Source organism: Danio rerio, chromosome 11, assembly GCF_049306965.1.
Source record: "Danio rerio strain Tuebingen ecotype United States chromosome 11, GRCz12tu, whole genome shotgun sequence".
In the NCBI taxonomy this organism is placed as follows: domain Eukaryota; kingdom Metazoa; phylum Chordata; class Actinopteri; order Cypriniformes; family Danionidae; genus Danio; species Danio rerio.
In genome coordinates this window covers 44830001-44850956 of record NC_133186.1, presented here as the reverse complement: position 1 = coordinate 44850956, position 20956 = coordinate 44830001, and the positions used below count along the sequence as shown (strand labels likewise).

At 35.7% G+C, this 20956-nt stretch overlaps 1 protein-coding gene across 1 annotated transcript; it reads left to right on the top strand.

Annotated features, from left to right (window-relative positions):
- Window positions 1-8018: 8018 nt before the first annotated feature.
- Window positions 8019-17313, top strand: pde12 (phosphodiesterase 12). The gene is made up of 4 exons (NM_001045288.2): window positions 8019-8339; window positions 10282-11257; window positions 13135-13213; window positions 16827-17313. Exons 1-4 carry the CDS (start codon window positions 8074-8076, stop codon window positions 17279-17281), a joined length of 1776 nt encoding a protein of 591 aa, NP_001038753.2. The 5' UTR covers window positions 8019-8073; the 3' UTR covers window positions 17282-17313.
- Window positions 17314-20956: the final 3643 nt, after the last annotated feature.

Below are 20956 nucleotides of genomic sequence, written 5' to 3'. Positions count from 1 at the left end.
AATCATTTTGTTTTTCAGTGTGGAAATAGCACAATATTCAATATATCTCGCCTTTGCGTCGTCTGTCTTTGCTTCTGTTGACTGTTGAGTAGCAGTTTTGACTGTACTACTGAGACTTCTTCAGAGTCGACATGAAATGTGTTTGCTAACTGTTTGAGTTGGATGTGTTTGTGTGTTATGGAAGCTTATTTCCATCATAAAAACAGCTTAATTTTGACTAGCACTGTCGCCTCACAGCAGGAAGGTCGCTGGTTCAAGTCTTGACTCGGTCAGTTGGCATTTCAGTGGGAGTTTGCATGTTCTCCCTGTGTTGGCGTGGGTTTCCTCCGGTTTCCCCAACAGTCCAAAACACATGTGCTAAAGGGGAACTGATTAACTAAATTGTCTGTGGTGTATGTGTGTGAATGAGTGTGTATGTATGTTTCCCAGTGATGGGTTGCAGCTGGAAAGGCATCAGCTGCGTAAAACATATGCTGGATAAGTTGGCGGTTCATTCCGCTGTGGCCACCCATGATTAATATAGGGATTAAGCCGAATAGAAAATGAATGAATGACATTGGCCGTAGTGTATGAGTGTGTGACAGTGTGTGTGTGTGTGAAAGAGTGTATGGGTGTTTACCAGTACTGGGTTGGAGCTGGAAGGGCATCCGCTGCGTAAAACATATGCTGGAATAGTTCATTTAGCTGTGGTGACCCCTGATAAATCAGAGACTAGCGCCCAATTCCCACAGGGCTTCAATGTCAATGCTTGACAGGGGGCGTGTCTGAAGTTGGGGCTGACGCGATCATCATAGCAGCATCAGCCAATTGAATAAGTCCGCAATAGGCTACAATCTGAACTGGGGAATTTGCATAAAGCAGTCTGATTGGCTGACGCTTTCGTTGGCGCTTGAAAAGTTGAGAAATTCTCAACTTCTGCAGTGAATAATGCCACTGAAGCCAATAGAATCTGGATGCAGTCTTTATGATGCAAGCTGAGATTGCATCACTCAGCGATGCAATGTCAGACACAATTCACTCAAAGGAGTGAGTGACATCACTGTGACGGGTAGGGTTAGGGGTGGGGTTAGGTGAGCGCATTAAAAAGCATTGGATGCAGCTCAGATTGCACTTGCAGTCTGCAGCCAGACCCCTCTCACTGAAGCGGCACCGACGGACCCACAATTCAGTTTGGCTATGCCTGACATCACCCAATCAGAATGAACTGGAAAGTAAGTTGAAGGAATTGCAACATTGCAATAAAAATAAATTTGCCAATGTATTAAATTAGGGCGACGCAGTAGGTAGTGCTGTTGCCTCACAGTAAGAAGGCCGCTGGTTCGATCCTTGGCTGGGTCAGTTAGCATTTCTGTGTGGAGTTTGCATGTTCTCCCTGCGTTCGTGTGGGTTTCCTCCGGGTGCTCCGGTTTCCCCCACAGTCCAAAGACATGCAGTAGAGGTGAATTGGGTAGGCTAAATTGTCCACAGTGTATGAGTGTGAATGAGAGTGTGTGGATATTTCCCAGAGATGGGTTGCAGCTGGAAGGGCATCCGCTGTGTGAAACATGTGCTGGATAAGTTGGCGGTTCATTTCATTGTGGCGACCCCAGATTAATAAATGAAAAAATGTAATAAATGAAGCTGCAAATCTGATAAACATTAACTCGTAATCTACAATAAACCTAAAAAATATAAATATTTACGATTAAGAAAGGCAGAAATGCATAGAAACATAATCATTTTAAAAAACAAGTTATAATTGTGATGTTGATTGTAAATGCAATTGCAAGAAAAAAAATACAAATTTTAATAAAGTAAGCCAGAAATATGAGATATAAAGTCACAATTAAAAATATATCTTGGAAAAGTGCTTCCAGAGTGCATGAAACAGGATCCGCATTCATGAAAAAAAATGTAGGGTGCAGCACGGTGGCTCAGTGATTAGCACTGTGGCTTTACAGCAAGAAGGCTACTGGTTCGAGTCCTGGCTGGATCAGTTGGCATTTCTTTTCTTTTTTTTATATAATTATTTATTCAGAGTTTTCACCTTTTAGTTGGACAGGACATTAGAGCGTATTGACAGGAAAGTGTGGGAAGAAGAGAGAGGGGTAGGATCGGCATATGACCTCGAGGCGGGAGTCGTACTTGGGTCACCGCAAGCACTGGAGTGCATGTGTTTATGCACTAACCACTGCACCATTAGTGCCGACGCCCAGTTGGCATTTCTGTGTGGAGTTTGCATGTTCTCCCTGTGTTGTTGTGGGTTTCGGGTGCTCCAGTTTCCCCAACAGTCCAAACACATGCGCTATAGGTAAATTGGATGAATTAAATTGGCCGTAGTGTATGAGTGTGTGTGTGAATGTGTGTGTATGGGTGTTTCCCAGTATTGGAAAGGCATCCGCTGTGTAAAACATATGCTGGAATAGTTGCCGGTTCATTCCACTGTGGCGACCCCTGATAAAAAGACACTAAGCCGAAGGAAAATGAATGAATGAATGAAAAAACATTGTTAATTTCATGTTGACTTTGAAGTTTCAAACTGTGAATAAACCGTTATGAAAATGTACTATAGTTTTAATTTGCAGATCAATTAAAACGGATGAAAAACAAGTTGGAGATAACCAGCAAAACTCTAACCATTACTAATGAAACAATACTGAGTAATGGTTTTAAATGCAGTGTTTAACCAGCAAATAATGTTCCACTTTAAACCAATTTTCCTTGAGGAGTTGCAAAAAAAAAAACAAAAAACCAGGAGGACGTCAGTTTTATTAAATGTTACTTTGAGAATATGTATTTTTATCATTATTGTGTTCTGGTATTTTTGTGTAGATCGTATGTTTTTGTAATTTATTATATGATTTTTTTTATTAGTCTTTTGTGTATGCTTTATGGCTGTGGTGAAGAGCGGCTTCTTTTTAACTTGTTTTTTTTAATCAACAAATATTAAAGGAGACCTATTATGCAGAAATCCCTTTTATAAGGGGTGATTGTGTGCAACAGTGTGAATAAAACCAGCTTCTAATTATAAAAGTGTATTTTTTATAATTAGAGTTGATGTAAACAGTCTGCAGAAACACTTTGATTGACATTCTCCTGTTGTACGTGTCATCAGAGAGGGAAGCCCCGCCCACTAGTGACCATCTCTCCCTCATTAGCATAGGAGGTTAGTCATGTTTTTGAATCTGCCTCTATGCTGACACATTTGTAGCTCCACCCTCTTTTAAAAAGTGCACAATCTCATTTGCATTTAAAGCGACAGTCACCAAAACAGCACAATTAGGATCAAAACCCAAAAGGGTCAGCTTCAGAGAGTTCTAAAACATTATTCGTGTGGTATTTTAAGACATACACACTCTAAGGACGTCAGAGACTTATTTGACATCTTGTAAATGAGGCGTAATAGGTCTCCTTTAAAGCAAAAACAGCAGTGGAAGCGACATGACGTTTGTTGTGTAGTGAACATGCAGCATGCCAGTGGCTAGAGACTTTTCCAGAAACAGAATAATCCGATGGTTTGCTTTGTACCATGTACTGTATATTGATAATAATCATAATGTGCTAATAAATAAGGGAAAGTATGTTTTACTTTTTCATGTACACAATGTATTTGGGAGCCTATTAATAGCTTAACTTTGTTCAGCGGAATAAAATGGAGAGGTGTGCAATGGGCTATGATGATGTATTAATGTTTGATGATGATTATTATTATTATTGTCCTCGGTTGAGTTCAATAAAACCAGCAGCACATGTGTCTTTCGTATTGTTTCATGTGGAGCACACTGTCAATCCTGTCTGTTGATGAACAGTTTCTGTATTTTGTGTTTTCCGTTTACTTACGGTGGTGAATTGCATTGTGGGATGTTTACCTCTGCTCTGTCCAATATTGATGTTGAAAATTCAACTCTGCAGTTTAGCAAAGTGATTTTTACTGACATTTTAGTAGTTTAAGATAGTATAATGTATATAACAGTGGTGGAATAAGTACTGAAAAATCATACTCAAGCAGGGCCGGAGTGGGACACCTTTTCAGCTCTGGAGTTTCAAGCCTCAGACCGGCCCACCTCAGTTCACGACTGACTATATTAAAATAAGTAAATAAATAAATATTTCCAAATCAGTTTCTAATGACACTATCACGTCTTTTTTTTTTTTTTTTTTTGAGAAAACAGCTGCTTTAGAACTTCAAATGTTCAACAATCCTAACAGTATTATATGTCTTAACAATAAAATTGAAAACACTAAATTACTCTAACGAGGATCGAACACGGGTCCACAGCGTCTTAACCTAACGTGCATCATCATTAAAATCATCATTAATCATCATTAAAATAGATCAAAAGAGAAGAGTTGCGGTATAATAATGAATAAAAAGTCTGTGGTCAAGTAAATAAATAAATTTAAAAAGTGTGATTGCTGAGAGCAGCAGATTCTGGAGCTAGGGACACTGGCCCTCGCGGCCAAAAAACGGACCGGCCCACCGGGAATTCTCCCGGTCCTCCCGATTAGCCAATCCGGGCCTGTACTCAAGTAAAAGTACCATTACTTGCCCAAAAATGTAGTGCAAGTAGAGTAAAGGTATCTGTTGTAAATATTACTTAAAGTATGAGTAAAAAGTCGCCCTTTTAAAAGTACTCAAGAGTAGTGAGTAGTGAGTATTACTCTGTAAAAAGCTGATGCATTATGCAGTTTGTGCAGGGCTGTGTAAACGTGACTTCTGTAGTGCATTCAGTTATCTTTCTATATTCGTTCCTTCCTTCCATTGTTTATTCATTCTGTCATTCCTTCATTCATTCATTTTTTTTCTTGTCGGCTTAGTCCCTTTATTAATTTATTAATTATTAATCGCCACAGCGGAATGAACTGCCAACTTATCCAGCAAGTTTTTACGCAGCGAATGCCCTTCCAGCCACAACCCATCTCTGGGAAACATCCACACACACACACACTCATACACTACGGACAATTTAGCCTACCCGATTCACCTGTACCGCATGTCTTTGGACTGTGGGGGAAACCGGAGCACCAGGAGGAAACCCACACGAAGGCAGGGAGAACATGCAAACTCCACACAGAGACACCAACTGAGCCGAGGTTCGAACCAGCGACCTTCTTGCTGTGAGGCGACAGCACTACCTACTGCGCCACTGCCTCGCCCATTCCTTCATTTATTTGTTCCTTCAATTGTTCCTCCCTTCATTCGTTCACTCATTTTTTGTTCCTTCCTTCATTAGGTCCTTTGTTCGTTCCTTTCTTCCTTACTTCATTCCTTCATTCATTCTTTTGTTCAGTCCTTCCTTGAATCCTTCCTTTATTTATTTGGCCCTTCCTTCCTTCATTAGTATGGTCCTTGCTTCCATCCCTTGTTTGGTCCTTCTTTCATTTGGCCCTTTTTAAAATTCTTCTTTCGTTCCATTTAGTGATTGTATAAGGTCGTTTGGTTATTTCAGTCATCATCCGGTCGACGTCCTTCACTTTCTCATCAGTGATATGCAGTCCAAACAGTCTCTGGATCTTTGCATGTAAAGATTTCGGACATCTCCATGAACATTTTTGAATGCTTCCAAAAGGTTTGCTCCATTTATAAAGCGGCCATGTCTTGTGGTTGATGCGATTTAATTTCTATGTGCGATTTGAACAGGAATTGAAGACTTTAGCCTATCATCGTAGGTCCCAATGAATCACGATGAATTTGCTCTTCAGTGTTTGGACTCTCAGTAATGATTTTAAACCACACTGAACTGAGCTGAACTGAACTGAACTTAAACACTAAAAACTGAACTACCCTGATCCAGCTACTATGACCATTTATGTGAAGCTGCTTTGACACAATCTACATTGTAAAAGCGCTATACAAATAAAGGGGAGTTGAATTGAATGGGCAAGAAAGAAACAAAGTAATGTCTGCAGGTTGAAGGAAAGTAGTGGAATAAAAGTACCAATACAGCACTAACATGTACTCAAGGGAAAGTAAAAGTACACATTTATAAAACTACTTAGTACATTACAACTCCTGAGATAAACTACTCAGTTACTGTAATTTGAATATTTGTAATTGGTTACTTTACACCACTAATAATAATAAACAGAGAAATAAGTCTGTAAAATAACAGAAAATGTGCTGGTGGTTTATTACAAGGATTTTGTAGCGTAATATACAACACCAACCCAGACAATACAGCACTTTACACCAGGGGTTCTCAACTGGTTTGGCCATGGGACCCACAGTTTTACATGGTCATCAAGCCGCGACCCAAATTTTTAGGAACTATAATAATTTGTATTTACTTGTTAACATGCACAAGTAGTGACAGATACATCATAAGACATTTACCGAGACTTACAAATAAACACTATTTTGCTGTCATTTAACAAAATGGATCAAATTATAGAAATATTACAAAGTAAAAACGACAAATACTGTTAATAATAAACTGTTTATAAAGCATGTTTTCTGGTTACTAAATGTTGTGGTAACACTTTACAATAAGGTTCATTAGTTAATGCATTTACTAACATGAACAACACATGTACAGCATTTATTAATCATAATTGAACATTTACTAATGCATTATTAACATCCAAGTCCGTGCTTGTTAACATTAGTTAATGCAACATGAGTTAACATGAACTAACAATGAACTACTGTATTTTCATTAACTAACGTTAACTAACATGAACAATTACAGTAGTAAATGTATTGTTCATTGTTCATGTTAGTAAATTCATTAATTAACATTAACTAATGAACCTTATTGTAAAGTGTGAACAATGTTGTTTTAATTTAGAAGGTTTCATGCTCTCTTATGAGAGCACCTTACTACATATCACTACATACACTGAGGCTTTAAGTCTTTTTTGTCGTCATTATATATATATCCTTTACATATTCGGGGTTGAGCTTCGACATATTTTTTGCAATAATTAAATGAAATTTTACATGTCAAACGGTAGGGTTGTCGCACACGTATTTCAAATTAAAACTCCGGTATAAGCTAAATAAGTAAAAATGTAACTATTGTTGTTGTTTTTTTTTACCACACACTCCGCAACCCACCAGTTGAGAAACACTACACTATTAAAAATGTTCACTTTTAAAAAACTTTTCCATGTCAAAAGTTGTTGGAGGAAAGATCATGCAATTCAAAAGCAGAAATAAATGGGGGAAACACAAATAACAAACTACAGAAAACTGCTAATTTACTGATATGTTTTACAGTGCAGTAATAAGCAAATGACTAAATGGTTGGTTACAATAAGAAAGAATTTAATATACTTTAATGTGATTTATTAGTAATTACTCATAACAGATAAATACTATTTCCAGAGAGAGCCAACTATTTATTGACTGCCATTTAGTGCTATGAGATTAAAAGTCACTTTGAGATCATGGCTTTTGTCTAAAATAATGCTTAATACTACAATTATTTTAAATATTTTTTTTTTATTTTAGAGCTACTTTATTTATTTGATATTATATTTCTATATTATATATTTTCTTTTTGTATTAATTTTTAAATAATATTAGTAATTTTTTTAAAATATTACTAACATTTAAATAATATTATTAATCTGTTAGATGTTTGCTTCTTTTCATAACATACGATTAGAATATGTGTAGTAATTTTCTTATATTTAAATATTAAAATGATAATTCCTACATTTTCCCAGAGATGGGTTGCGGCTGGAAGGTCATCCGCTGCGTAAAAAACTTGCTGGATAGGTTGGCGGTTCATTCCGCTGTGGCGACCCCGGATTAATAAAGGGACTAAGCCGACAAGAAAATTAATGAATGAATAATTCCTAAATATGTCGAATCTAGTTCTCTGAATCGCAGTTACATACGCATTGAGATCGAAGTTTTCGCTGCAAATCTTTTTGACGATAAAGCGCGTCGTACTAATTTACAAATAGATATTTATAATTGACAAATGGATTTAATGGTGATAAAACAAAAAAAAAAAAAAAAAACAAGAACCGCGATTTAATCCTAAACCCGTCACTGTAATTAAACTGTCGAATCTAGTGTTCCTAATAATACCGCCGTTTCTCGATCGCGGAAGCCGCTGGTAGTTTCTCATTCACGAGTTCCTCATGTGGAGTCGGCTGTCATTCTCAACTAGGTCTTTCTTTTTTCGGTTTATTCCTCCGTCTTTAATCCCACCCCGCAGAAATCTGTTCACGACGGGGTTTAAGATGAGTATGGAGAGATGTGTAGTGCGGTGTGTGGAGTCCGAGTCCAAACTGACCATTTCATTCAGTCTGAACGGCAGTAATAAACACATGCTGAGGGACAAAACTGAACCTCTGGGAAAGCTGCTGGACAGAATAGCCAACAACAGCGTCAAGACCACTGCTGGGTGAGTTAAACAAGCTATTTATTACTAGTTACATCATTATATATGTATTTAACTTACAATCTCAGAATTGAAATGTGCAAAACAGTAGGTGCATTTCTCAAAACAACGCGTACATATAGCAAAACAGCATGGATTATATTGAGGTAAAGCTGGTTTTATATTCACACATTCGTTCAGTGACTGTTTGTGATAAGATTACCATGGTACTTTGAATATTCGGTATGAAATCACGTTTAAGTTTGACTTCAAAACAACATTTAGCACTATTTTATTGACTATGAACAATGTTTGACAGTCATTGGCAGCTAATGTGATTTCACTATTTAGAATTTGCAAATAATACTTTAAATTATATTATAAAGGAATCCCTATATAAAAACCAACTTTACCTCTCCTCAATTTATTACTAATTACATGGTTACAAATGTATTTAAATCACTCTTCAAATTATTATGAATGAAAACTAAGTAATGTATTTCGCAGAATGAAATATATTTACACAATAAAGGGTTAGTTCACCCGAAAATGTACATTTGCTCACTATTTAGTTGATTCCAAAGATTTGAGTTTCTTACTTCTATTAAACACAAAGGAAGATCTTAAAAAAAAAAAAATTGACTTCCGTAGGAGCAAAAGCAAATACTATGGAAGTCAATCATCAGAAACCAGTCAAAAAAAAAAAAAGTAAAATTTTTCCAAGGATCTACCAATGATGCCATAAAGACCAACGTCTGATAATTGTAGACAGCCACTTGTTAGCATGTGACCTGTGAAAATGTAAATAGCAACTCCATTCAATAACGAATAAACGCTTGAAAGGAGAGACGAAATAAACTTTCAGTTTAGCATTTTCTTATTCCCCCAACATTCGTGTAATTAATTTAATTATTTACCTGCCCACACTAATAATTATTTATATTTTTTATGCAGGAATTTGTGAATTTTATTTATAAATTTATTTATTTTTGTTTACATATTTGTTTATTTGTTGTTTTATTCATGCTGGAATTTATTAATTTATTTACTTATTTATTTGTATATTTATTTATATATTTATTGTTTTTGCAGGTTTTGTCCTCCAAACAATTTCAGCTAATAATAAATGAGAATTTTTTTGAAATTTGTCATTAGCAAATATATAATAAAAAATGCCCCTTATTTTAAATAAAATCCCTGTTGACAATGATTTCTTTCATATACAATAGTACTAAAGGAATAGTCCACACAAAAATGAAAATTACCTAATTATTTACTCTCATGTGGTTATAAACCTTTATAACCTTCTTTCTTCTGCTGAACACACAAAAAGATATTTTAAAGAATGTTGGCACCCATTGACTTTCATAGTAGAAAAAAATACTACGGAATTCAATTTGTGACAGCAATCTTCAAAATATTGTCTTTTGTGAAAGAAGAAAGAAACTCATAAATGTTTTGAGGATGAATAAGTGATGACAGAAGTTTTAGTTTTGGGTGAACTATGCCTTCATTATTTAACTGTTTGTTTCCGTGGAAAATTAATTTAATCAAGTATCTCTTTACCCTTCATAACTTTACTGATTAAATCCCAACGCAAATCCAGCAATTTTGCGATTCCAATGGTTATTATAATAAAAAAAGAGACATTTTACAAGATATCACTTGAATATTTTCGTGAATTTGAACCAACAATAAATTTTTTGCTATCACAATATTATTAAAGGGATCATTCACACACAAATGAAAATTACCTTATTGGATTATTATAGAGGCGTTTTCATCTGCTGAACACAAAAGAAGACATTTTAAAGATTGCTGGCACAAATTTAACTCCATAGTTCTTTTTTCACTTCTATGAAAGTCAATGGGTGCCAACATTCTTCAAAATATCTTCTTTTGTTTGCAAGATATTTAAGGTCATGGATAATTCTAAGTTACTAACTACACTGATTAAATCCCACAGCAAATCCAAAAAACACAAACCAAGCAAAGAAAAACCCGAGAGCCAAGAAGCAGACAAACCAGAAACCAGTCTAAGTGTGAACGGACAACCAGTTTCACCAGAAACTCTCAATTCGGATGCCTGGGAAGATGGAGCAGTGCTGCAAGTGGGCGACCTACAGTATAAAGTGGAGAGGAATCCTCCAACATTCACTCAATGCGAGCTGCCGTCTTCACTAATGGCCGGATTTCCTGTGTGTCCGAAAATAGAGATTGAATTTGGAGATCTGAAGGACTGCGAGTTCAGCTGGTTTAAAGAAAGCTCGGCTAGTGCATATATTACAGGAGATGCAGAATGCTGGAGAGAAGCTGGATCTGAGCGTGTGTTTACGCCATCGAATTTAGACATTGGGTTAAGGCTGATGTTGAAATGCACGCCGGGGGACGGCTCTAAAATTGGCGAACCCAAAAAACTGGTGTCTTCCAGCGCTGTAGAAGCCGGTCCGGGGATTTGCACATTTGATAACAGGCACATTTACACACAGAAGCTCACTGATGAGGGTTCATTAAGGGTTGTGTCTTATAACATCCTAGCGGACGTTTACGCTCAAACGGATCTTTCTAAAACAGTGTTGTACCCTTATTGTGCGCCCTATGCTCTACAAATGGACTATAGGCAGAATCTGATCAAGAAGGAGCTTTCAGGGTATAACGCTGACATTATTTGCCTTCAGGAGGTGGATAAATGTGTGTTTGTAGACCTTTTATGTCCTGCTTTGGATGCGTTTGGGTTAGATGGCGTTTTTAGGATTAAGGAGAAGCAGCATGAAGGGCTGGCCACGTATTTTAGGAGGTCTAAGCTGAAGCTGGTGGAGCAGTATGATGTTATGTTGAGCGAGGCTTTGACCACGGATCCTATACATCGGCAGCTGTGGGAAAAAGTGTCCTGCAGTCCCAGCTTGAAGGAGAAAATTGAAAAGAGGTCGACGACTTTGCAGGTATTTTGCACAGAATTGAAGGCAGTTAATTAATTTTATTTTCATTTAATTTTATTTTAAGCTTTTATATTTAAATGTATTATATCATCACTGAAATAATTATGATTTAAAGCAGGGGTGTCCAAACTTTTTTTTTATGAAGGGCCAAAAACTAAACTTGATTGAGGGGAATGTGCTGGAGGTTAATATATGAAATTGTAAAGTTGTCAATGTAATTTCCTAATTTATTATTATTTTTATTCATCATATAATTTAATCAATACTATAATTTATTCAATTTAAAATACTTTAATTGTATTAATTATTGTACATTTTTGTTTATTTTATAATGAACATCTTACAATAAAAAACATGAACAATCCCATTTATAACACTAAAAACTACACTTTGCCTTGATTCACTTGCTGATGTCTTCTGTAATGTCTGTTATCCATCAAGTGATTGTATTTTATTGAATTTTTTAAAAAAAATCAGATTTATTCATAAAGTTAAAATATTTAATTTCAGTTTGTTTTTTTGCATGTCAACAGTTAAAAAACAAAAGTTGTGTTAAATTAGAAATGACAGTCTCTGTTAAAGGCATTCCCCTGAAAATTCCTCATCATTTCACTTTTTCTTCTCGGATGGGATCGAGAGCCAAATCAAAGGTTACCGTGGGCGCTAGTTTTGGCATCTGTTTTAAAGAACATATTTTAAAATGTAATTAATGCTGTAGATGGAAAAGTTGAGTTCTCAATAGTTCAGCAGCTGTCCAGCAAAAAAAAAAAAAAAAAAAAAAATATATATATATATATATATATATATATATATATATATATATGAGCAATTCCAGCGTTATGGATGTGACATTTGCAGTAAAAACTCAACACATAAATTGACAGAGAAAGTATATGTTAACATTATATTGAAAAATTTGATTATATTTTCTAGAGCAACTAGCCACAGAGTTATGGGAGCAGAAAAATATCAATCTGTAAACGTGTTTTGCACTTTAAATGAGGAAAATAAGCATGCGTTATGGATGTGACAAACAAAGTCTGAGTTTACAGTATACAACACACTTCGTAGAAATTATGTGAATTAAACTGCACAACCCAAAAGAAATAATGCTAATCAAAAGGATTAGAGTCGGCTCTCTATAAAACAAAAATGATTTATTTTATTTAATTTAATATTTTCACATTTCTAAGGAAAAAGTGTCGTTATGGATGTGACATCTCTCTGTTATGGATGTGACTCATGTGAAATTACCATTTGTGTGACTTTGGTAAATCAAATAGAATAGTTTGAAAACATTGACAGATGCATTTTTGAGTATTTTTAAAGTACTGTAAAATAGTTGCTTACACAAAAAACCCTGAAATGGTTTCCGTATTTTGGTGAAAACTTAATTTTTTTTCATGGCAAGGTTGACATTTGCACGGAATTGCTCATATATATATATATATATATATATATATATATATATATATATATATATATATATATATATATATATATATATATATATATATATATGTCATATTTTTTTTAAATATTTTAATGCATTTTATTTAGCATTTGTACTCAATTTGTTTTGTTTTTTTCATGTATTTCTTTGATAATTTTTTCTCGAATGCAAACAAAGACTAATTATGGCTTATTTTTGTCTTCATGTCATTTTCCATTAAAATGTTTTAGTCTCATTCTTGATTCCTTTTTTTTTTATAAAAAAAAATAAATTATTTAATTTAATATTTTATTTTAGTTGTATTATTTTTACGCTTGCATTCATTCTCTTTTGTATCTTTTGTATCAAAAAGCTCTTTGTTAAAAACCACTTTAAGCAATGATGTCTCTATGCAAAACTAACAAAAATGCATTCCCCAATTCCTCAGGTGACCGTCTTACAGTCGTTGTGTGACCCGTCAAGGATATTATGTGTAGGAAACACACACCTGTACTGGCGCCCTGAAGGTACCTGCTCTTTGAATAAAAGGGTTTTCCACAGTTAAAGGCAATAAAATATATAGCCCTCATTTAAAACTTAATAACATTTCCTAATATTTCCCAAGTTCTGTTTAACTTTGAAAATTTTGTAATACATATTTAAACAGAATGGTTAAAGCAACTGATTTTGTCGTTGCCATGATGACAGCACATATTATTTGACTAGTTATTCTGCAAAATACTAGTATTGAGCTTGAAGTGCATAATGAGTGGGTGAATAATTTAGTATTGTACTGTAAATGCATACATTTATATAAACAAATTAACAGTTCCTGTATTTTGTAATTCACAAGTGTTTTCTGTTAACTTACATTTGTGAATTGCATTAGCCATTTAACAAAGTGACTTTTACTGACATTTTAGTATTGTGAAATAATATAATGTATAATATCTATAGAAAATTAAGTCTGTAAAATGGACTGGCAGTTTATTATAAGGTGTTTGTAGCATAATATACAACACCAAACCAGACAATACAGCACTGCAGACTATTACAAACATTAATAAAAGTCACTTTTTCAAGGCTAAACACTGTGGCAAATGCAAATAAGACAATTTGTAATTACTGCTTAATTTTGTCTTCAAGTCATTTTTCCATTAAGATGTTCTAACATGCCAGTCTCAATTTTGATACCTTTTATTTTATTCTTTTTAAATCAAATTAAAATAATTCATGTTTTTATTATTACTCTTGAATCCTTTTTATTAATGACTAGGTTTACATGGACATCAGTAATCAAATAATTTCTTAATCTGATTAAGTTTTTACATGAGTTGCTTTGTGAATGTTCCTTTCATGATCCCATTTTACATGTTATAGCACAAAGATCAACTAACATCATTGAGTCATACAAATTTCCTCCTAAGTTTCATGTAATTTCGGGTGTTTCATTTTTAATTTGTCGACTTGAGAGACAGTTTCACTTTCACTCAGGAACATTTCATGCATGCCCCCCCCCCCTGACAAACTGAGGTATTGGATCCGAGTATGACCTGCTGGAAGAGTGTTGTTTTAAAGGGCCATGAAACCCCCCGTTTCAGCAGGATGTTTTCACACCTCTAGTTTGGAAAGAGTCAGGAAAGTGGGCGTGTCTGGCTTTGTTTGGGTGGGAGTGTCGGGGGAGGAAAAATGGGCAGGGTTTGAATAAAAATGGGAGTTGCCATTTGGGCGCGCGCTTCTGACCGAGTACAAACAAACACACATGCAGGGGAGACAGTGTGTTTAATGACAGTGGGATGTTTGATACCGCATGTCGTATAAGAGGAAAAAAAGCCTCTGCATTTCTCTGTAACTCAGGAGGTCTGAAAGCCGTGTGTGTAGACTATCCTGTCACAATTTGCGGCGAAAATTCAACACGATGGTCGGCAAAAGTTTGCTTACAATGTTCACGTGTTTACACACAGCAAGCAGCATTTACAGCAGATCTTTCAATATTGTAGTGATATTAAGGTACTGTAAACTAAGGCCGTACTCACACTAGGTACAGTTGCCTCGAACCGGGCCAAAGCGCTTGTACCCATATGTAATCCATATGAAACAGCCCCTTAAAAGTCACGTCTCGCTTTCAGTTTCGGGCTTTGGTGCGTTTTGCACTCACACACAAGCGTACCGCGCCAAAGCCCAAGTGAACCGCGCTCAGGCACACCTCTTCCTACTGGGCCAGGGCCGGCCAAGTGAACCGTGCTTAAGCCCGATTCAGCGCACTCACACTTCTCAAACGATCTGGGAAACGGGCCTGGGCATGGTACGGATGGCATAGTGTGAGTAGGCCCTAAGTAATTTAGAAATAATTTTGACTAAGGTTTGTCTGTAAACACTGAAAGAGTACTGCTGACCATACCAACTATAACTTTGCCATCTGAATGAACGAAGAAAGGGCACTGATTGCACACACTTACCGAATCTGTAGACAGGACAATCAACAATAACTGGAGCTGCGTCTTTTTTTAAAGGAGACGAGCAGCAAATCCGGATCTCACCATAGAAGAGAAATGCTCTCGAGTAAAAAAATGTTCCTAACAAATGCATTTCTGCCGCATGTCGCGTCTACGGATCCGCGCGTGAGTCTAGCAGTGCTCACATAGAGAGAAAAGGAAAACAAAACCTTCACATTACGAAAGCAAATCTGGCGACCCGTATCTCCAAACAATTCTTATTCATTTCCCACAACTTTTGGCAACACGTGTGTTGTCTCTCTGCCGTCTGAACACCGTTTCAGGTACAGTCTAAGAAAGCTAGCATGCATATTAATGAAGTTGCAGCGCATACACAATAGAGCGCGCTGATTGGTTTAAACCAAGCCATACTCATGAATGAATGCAGCACTCTCAGAGACGTAATACGGGACACCTTGGTACAGACGTTCAGACTACACGCTGGAATACACGCTATTATGTCATGACCGTGACGCAGCTTCAAAAATTCGTTTCAAACCGGAAGTACGAATTTGCTTGAAATAACGCAAAAACAACCAATTTTCACTTATTAGTGAGATATAGGTGTCCTAATAGTGTTTTTAGCAGTGTGGGACACATATACGACTGTCACCAGCTCAAAACATGTGTTTTAGTGTTTCGTGACCCTTTAATGGAATTTGATATCGCACGCAGTATGGGAAAAAAAAAACTCCCATACGCGATGCAGTTGTCTGTGTTCCTTTACTGACTTGGACACTAGTTATGTTTCCATCCACCTATTTTATGCAAATATTTTTGCAAATGCGCATAAATAAAACCAGTTGACGGAAACGCCATGATGTGCATAAATCTTGAAAATGCGCATAAAAAACGTATGCGCCTAACTGCGTAGGATAAACTTTTTATTCGATAAGAAAAGATGCGCATAAACTGCGATGGAAACACTTTTACCGCACAAACTCCAGCATGCGCATTAAAAAAGGTCATGTGATTTTGTTAAAAGAGATCATGTGATGCTTGAAATGTGTATGAATGGACAAAACGTCAAGCTGAGCACATTATAAAACATCTGAAATGTTGTTTTGGTCATTATAAAACGCCTTACCATTTCAGTATTAGTGTTATTATATTATTAATGACCTCCAGAATCAAGAGCGCCTGTGCTCCGCGTCTGACACCTTCAAACGCCACTGCGCGCTCACTGCATGTCAGGATTGTCTTCTGAGGCGCATTCATTTAGAAAAGATTGATGCAGCTTCTCCTACTGCAGCAAATGCAGTTTTTACTGTTGATTTTTGGCGCCAGTTAATCAGGAAGTGACGATTTTGTTCGCTTTGACTCGTTGGATGGAAACGCTGCTTCATTCGCACAACTTTTATGCGATAATCCAGTTTTGCGCATAAAGTTTACTCGCATTTTTGGATGGAAACATAGCTACTGACAGCAGTGTGTGTGTGTATAGATTAATCTGCGGCGAAAAATCCTACACTATGGTAATAGTTTGATTGCGGTGTTCACATGTCTGTACTGCACTTCAATACGGCCACTAAAATCGGCCCTAAAATCTGATTTCTGCTTAGTTCAATTATGACTTTAGTCGAATTAAGGAAGTCAAAAACAGCTATTTATATATAAAATAACATACATTCTCTAATGTGATCAGGAGGAAACGTTCGTCTGGTCCAGATAGCAGTGGCTCTGGAACACATGAAGCAGGTGGTGACAGAGAAGCATCCCGGCGCCAGACTCATATTTTCGGGTGATTTTAACAGCACTCCGTCCTCCGGCCTCTTCCAGCTGCTCAGTCAGGGCTGCATCCCGGAGGATCATGAGGACTGGGGCTCCGGGGGTCCAGAAGAGCAGATCCGACTTGGACTGACCAACCCGTTCCAGCTGTCCAGCGCATGTGGAGTCCCGGACTTCACCAACTTCGTAGGAGGATTTCAGGGGTGTCTGGATTATATTTTTGTGGAGCCGCGGACGCTGCAGGTGGAGCAGGTCATTCCTCTGCCCAGTCTGGAGGAGGTGAGCAACTGTGTGGCGCTGCCAAGCATCTCGCACCCGTCTGATCACATCGCACTGGTGTGTGACCTCAAGTGGACGACTGACAGCGATTAACCACAATATTAAATCAGATTTTTATTCCAGTATTGCATTTGTGTCATATAAATTTATTCTTGCTTGTGTAATGCAATATTTAATCACATTAAACAATTTAACAAATGCATCTACTGCACATATTAAAAGCTGCATTCACCATGTTTAAATTATTCAATTCTTTGCTGAATTTGTAACACTTTTTCTTTCAACTTTTCAAATGATATGGTGGTTTGCGTTTGGTCAAAGACAAAAATCAAAACAATAAAAGCATAAAACAGTATTACAGCTTAAATCGTTCCACCACTTTACAATGTGTCCCACTTGATTTTTTTCTTTACACAAAACAGCAACATACAAAAGACACTCACTAAAATCTAATCGCATATTAAGAATCATAAAAATACTAATTTTAAGACCCAAAATATTTGTAAGTATCCTTCAAATCAGGTTTTAAGTAATTGCAAGCAATACATTTTTAAAATGTTTTAATACATTAACTTATTACAATCACTAAACCTTCGATATAATTTTAATAAGCCCAGGACAGAATAAATATGTAGCTTCATTTTGGCAATTATCGTGTACACAGAAAAACATGGAATTTCATTTCACCGTTTTTAACATTTTCACAAAAGTAATAATAAAATTGTAATTAGATTAATAATTATTTCATTGTATGAAGAGTTTATTTATAAAAACTAGTGTTTTTAACAAGTAATAGTAATTTTCAGATACCAATTTTTACAGGGTGTTTGCAGGGTCTTACAGATGTCTTAAATTAATAACAAAAAACAATTTTAGGTCTTTAAAAATCTTAAATTCACTAAAATCTTGTGCTGTAGGTCTTAAATCATTTAAAAAATATATTTATTTAAAGCTACCCAATTGGGCTGATATCCATCCAATCACCAACAACTCATCTCAATAAAACCTTTATATATATATATATATATATATATATATATATATATATATATATATATATATATATATATATATATATATATATATATATATATATGTGTATATATGATAATAACAGAGCATTATATCCTTTATGTTATCTCTATAAAAGGGGGAGTAGACATCATTTTTATAAGCAGGCATGAAACTAAAGTTTTTTGTAAGAGAAACGCATTCGGTTGAATAGAAGTTTTACTCAATCAATTTGGACCAAAAGCCAACAAATATATATTTTTGATTATTTATGTAATTGCCTCCACAATAAATATACTTTTAACAATGGTTTATATATATATAAACTACAGTTTTCTTGTTTTGACGCAAAGTATGTCGCTAAGAAATAATTATATTAGATTTTTTTGTGGCAAGCAATAAAAAATAAATACATTTCCATTGGTCCAACCAGGCCATTAGAAATAATCATTAGTGTTTAGCCCTGTTTTAGTCTAAAATTGTATTTATAATGGTCCTAAAAGGGTGTTTAAAAGTCTTAAATTTGACTTGCAGAAACCCTGTATTTATTTTTACATTGAAAAGTTCAATTGCAAACAAAAATATTTGATTCATGAAAATTCCTAAAACTGGATTTTTTTAGAAAACGCTCATTTTGCTTTTTTATTTTTTGCAAATTAACTTTGTAAATAAAATCACTTGAGTATTTATACTAAAGAGCAAAATTTACTCTTCCTTAACATACAGTGGTCAGCATAAATAAGTACACCCTCTTTTGAAAATGTATATTTTTATTGATTTCTCAGTGGATGTAGAAATTAATTCTAGTGCATTTAAACAAAACAGTTTTATTAAATAAACAGTTATATCAGTTAAAATTAGAGTTTGTCTAACATCTTTAGGAATAAAGATGACACATTTAAATTCAATCAAGTTATTGCAAAAATAAATTTATAAACTACAAAATTTCAACTAAATTTAATATTTTTCATGTTTCCCTGAATTTTTCATGTCTAATAAAATGGTATTTAATATTTTCCCCAACATATTAATTTGTGTGAACCATGGCTGCACAATACATATTTTCAGCATCGATATCGCAATGTGCCCATCGGCAATAGCCACATCGCAGGATCTGCAATGTCCAGTAGTGATTTTCCATTTAAAATCATACTTGATTTGGGGATACACTAAAAAACTTGACTAGAGTAAACCAACATGTTTATCATGTGCATTTGTTAAGGTCTGTGAGCATTTCAAGCCAAATTAAAACAGCCAAGAAATGATCATGTAGATTTCAGGTTGGATTTCTTGTAATTTTTTTATTTTCTAATGCATCCCATTCCTTTTGCCACTTGTTTAAAGGGCACCTATGGTGAAAAATCTACTTTTCAAGCTATTTGGACAGACATGTGTATATATATATATATATATATATATAAATATATATATATATATATATAGTATATAGACCGTCATATTGGGGTGATATAAACACACACAGTCCTTTTTTTTTCAATTTAACAACATAAAAACGGTGGACCAATTGGAGCGGTTTTCAGACCGACTGCAACCTTACGTAGGAGTGCGGTCCCCCCGCCCACCGAATTGATTGACAGCTGCGCGCATTAACATGTCCCGGTAGTCACGTGTATATGTCAACAAGACCAGACATACGCAAAGCAACCGGGAATAAAAGGTCTGTTCAGTTCGCTAGGATCAGCAATCATCATCAAATGTGATTAAGAGTGAGTTTCACATGTTTAAAGTGTTTTAAACCAGTGCACATGTGTAATTAATTACAGCGATTCACTTCAGCTTTACTTCATCAGCACAGCCGTGTGTCAGAACAATTTTAACGGAAGACGCTTCAATCCCGGTTTGCAGACGTTAAATCAGGTTTATATTGTACATTAGCATAACAGATATCCACACAGCAGTGGAGATTAGCCTGTATCCTGTCACATTTGAGTGCACAAACAGTGCAAAGCTAAGCGCGCTTTGTCTGCCTGTCTGTGTGAGTGTCAGCTGCGGTGTGCGTGTGTATCTGTGTGTGTGTGTGTGTGGGCGTGAACTTTGAAACGATATTGCGTGTGACTCATCAATGCAACTTCACAACAAATACTGATTAGTAAAGTTCTTACTGTAGTATTTCTCACAAACGCTACGTGAGACCTTCTTCCTTTAAGTCTGTCTGTTGTCTGACGCAGCCGAGGGAGGAGATTAAAGCACGCAGGAAGGCACGTAGAAACAGTAGGGGGGAGGACTCGCCTTAAAGGCGCAGTACGACAAAACCACCCCCTGGTGGAAATATGTATAAAACAGCATCTTGTAAAAGGTATAACGAAAAATCTGATGGGTGTTTTGAGCTGAAACTTTACAGACACATTCTAGAGACACAAAAGACTTATATTAAATCTGAAAAAGGGATAACCAAGGTGCCCTTTAAAATGTAAACGTTGGGTGAACTCATACATGCTGAGCACTGTAGATGTGTTTTAGCATTTTATGACCATTAAACACATTTATCAAATCATAAAAGTGATGCATTTCAGACATTTGTTTCACACGTTTATTCATAATATTTTTATACATTTAAAAAAGGGGAACAGCTAAGATTATTCCTAGCACCTTCAAAAAGCTGGGAATAAAAATCTCTTAAAACATTTGATCTTGTTGGTTTCCAATCTAAAGCTGATATGAATCAGGTAAAGCGCTGTTTAAAATGTTTAAGGCAACAGTGATGACTTGCATAAAAGACTGCTTATTTACAACATC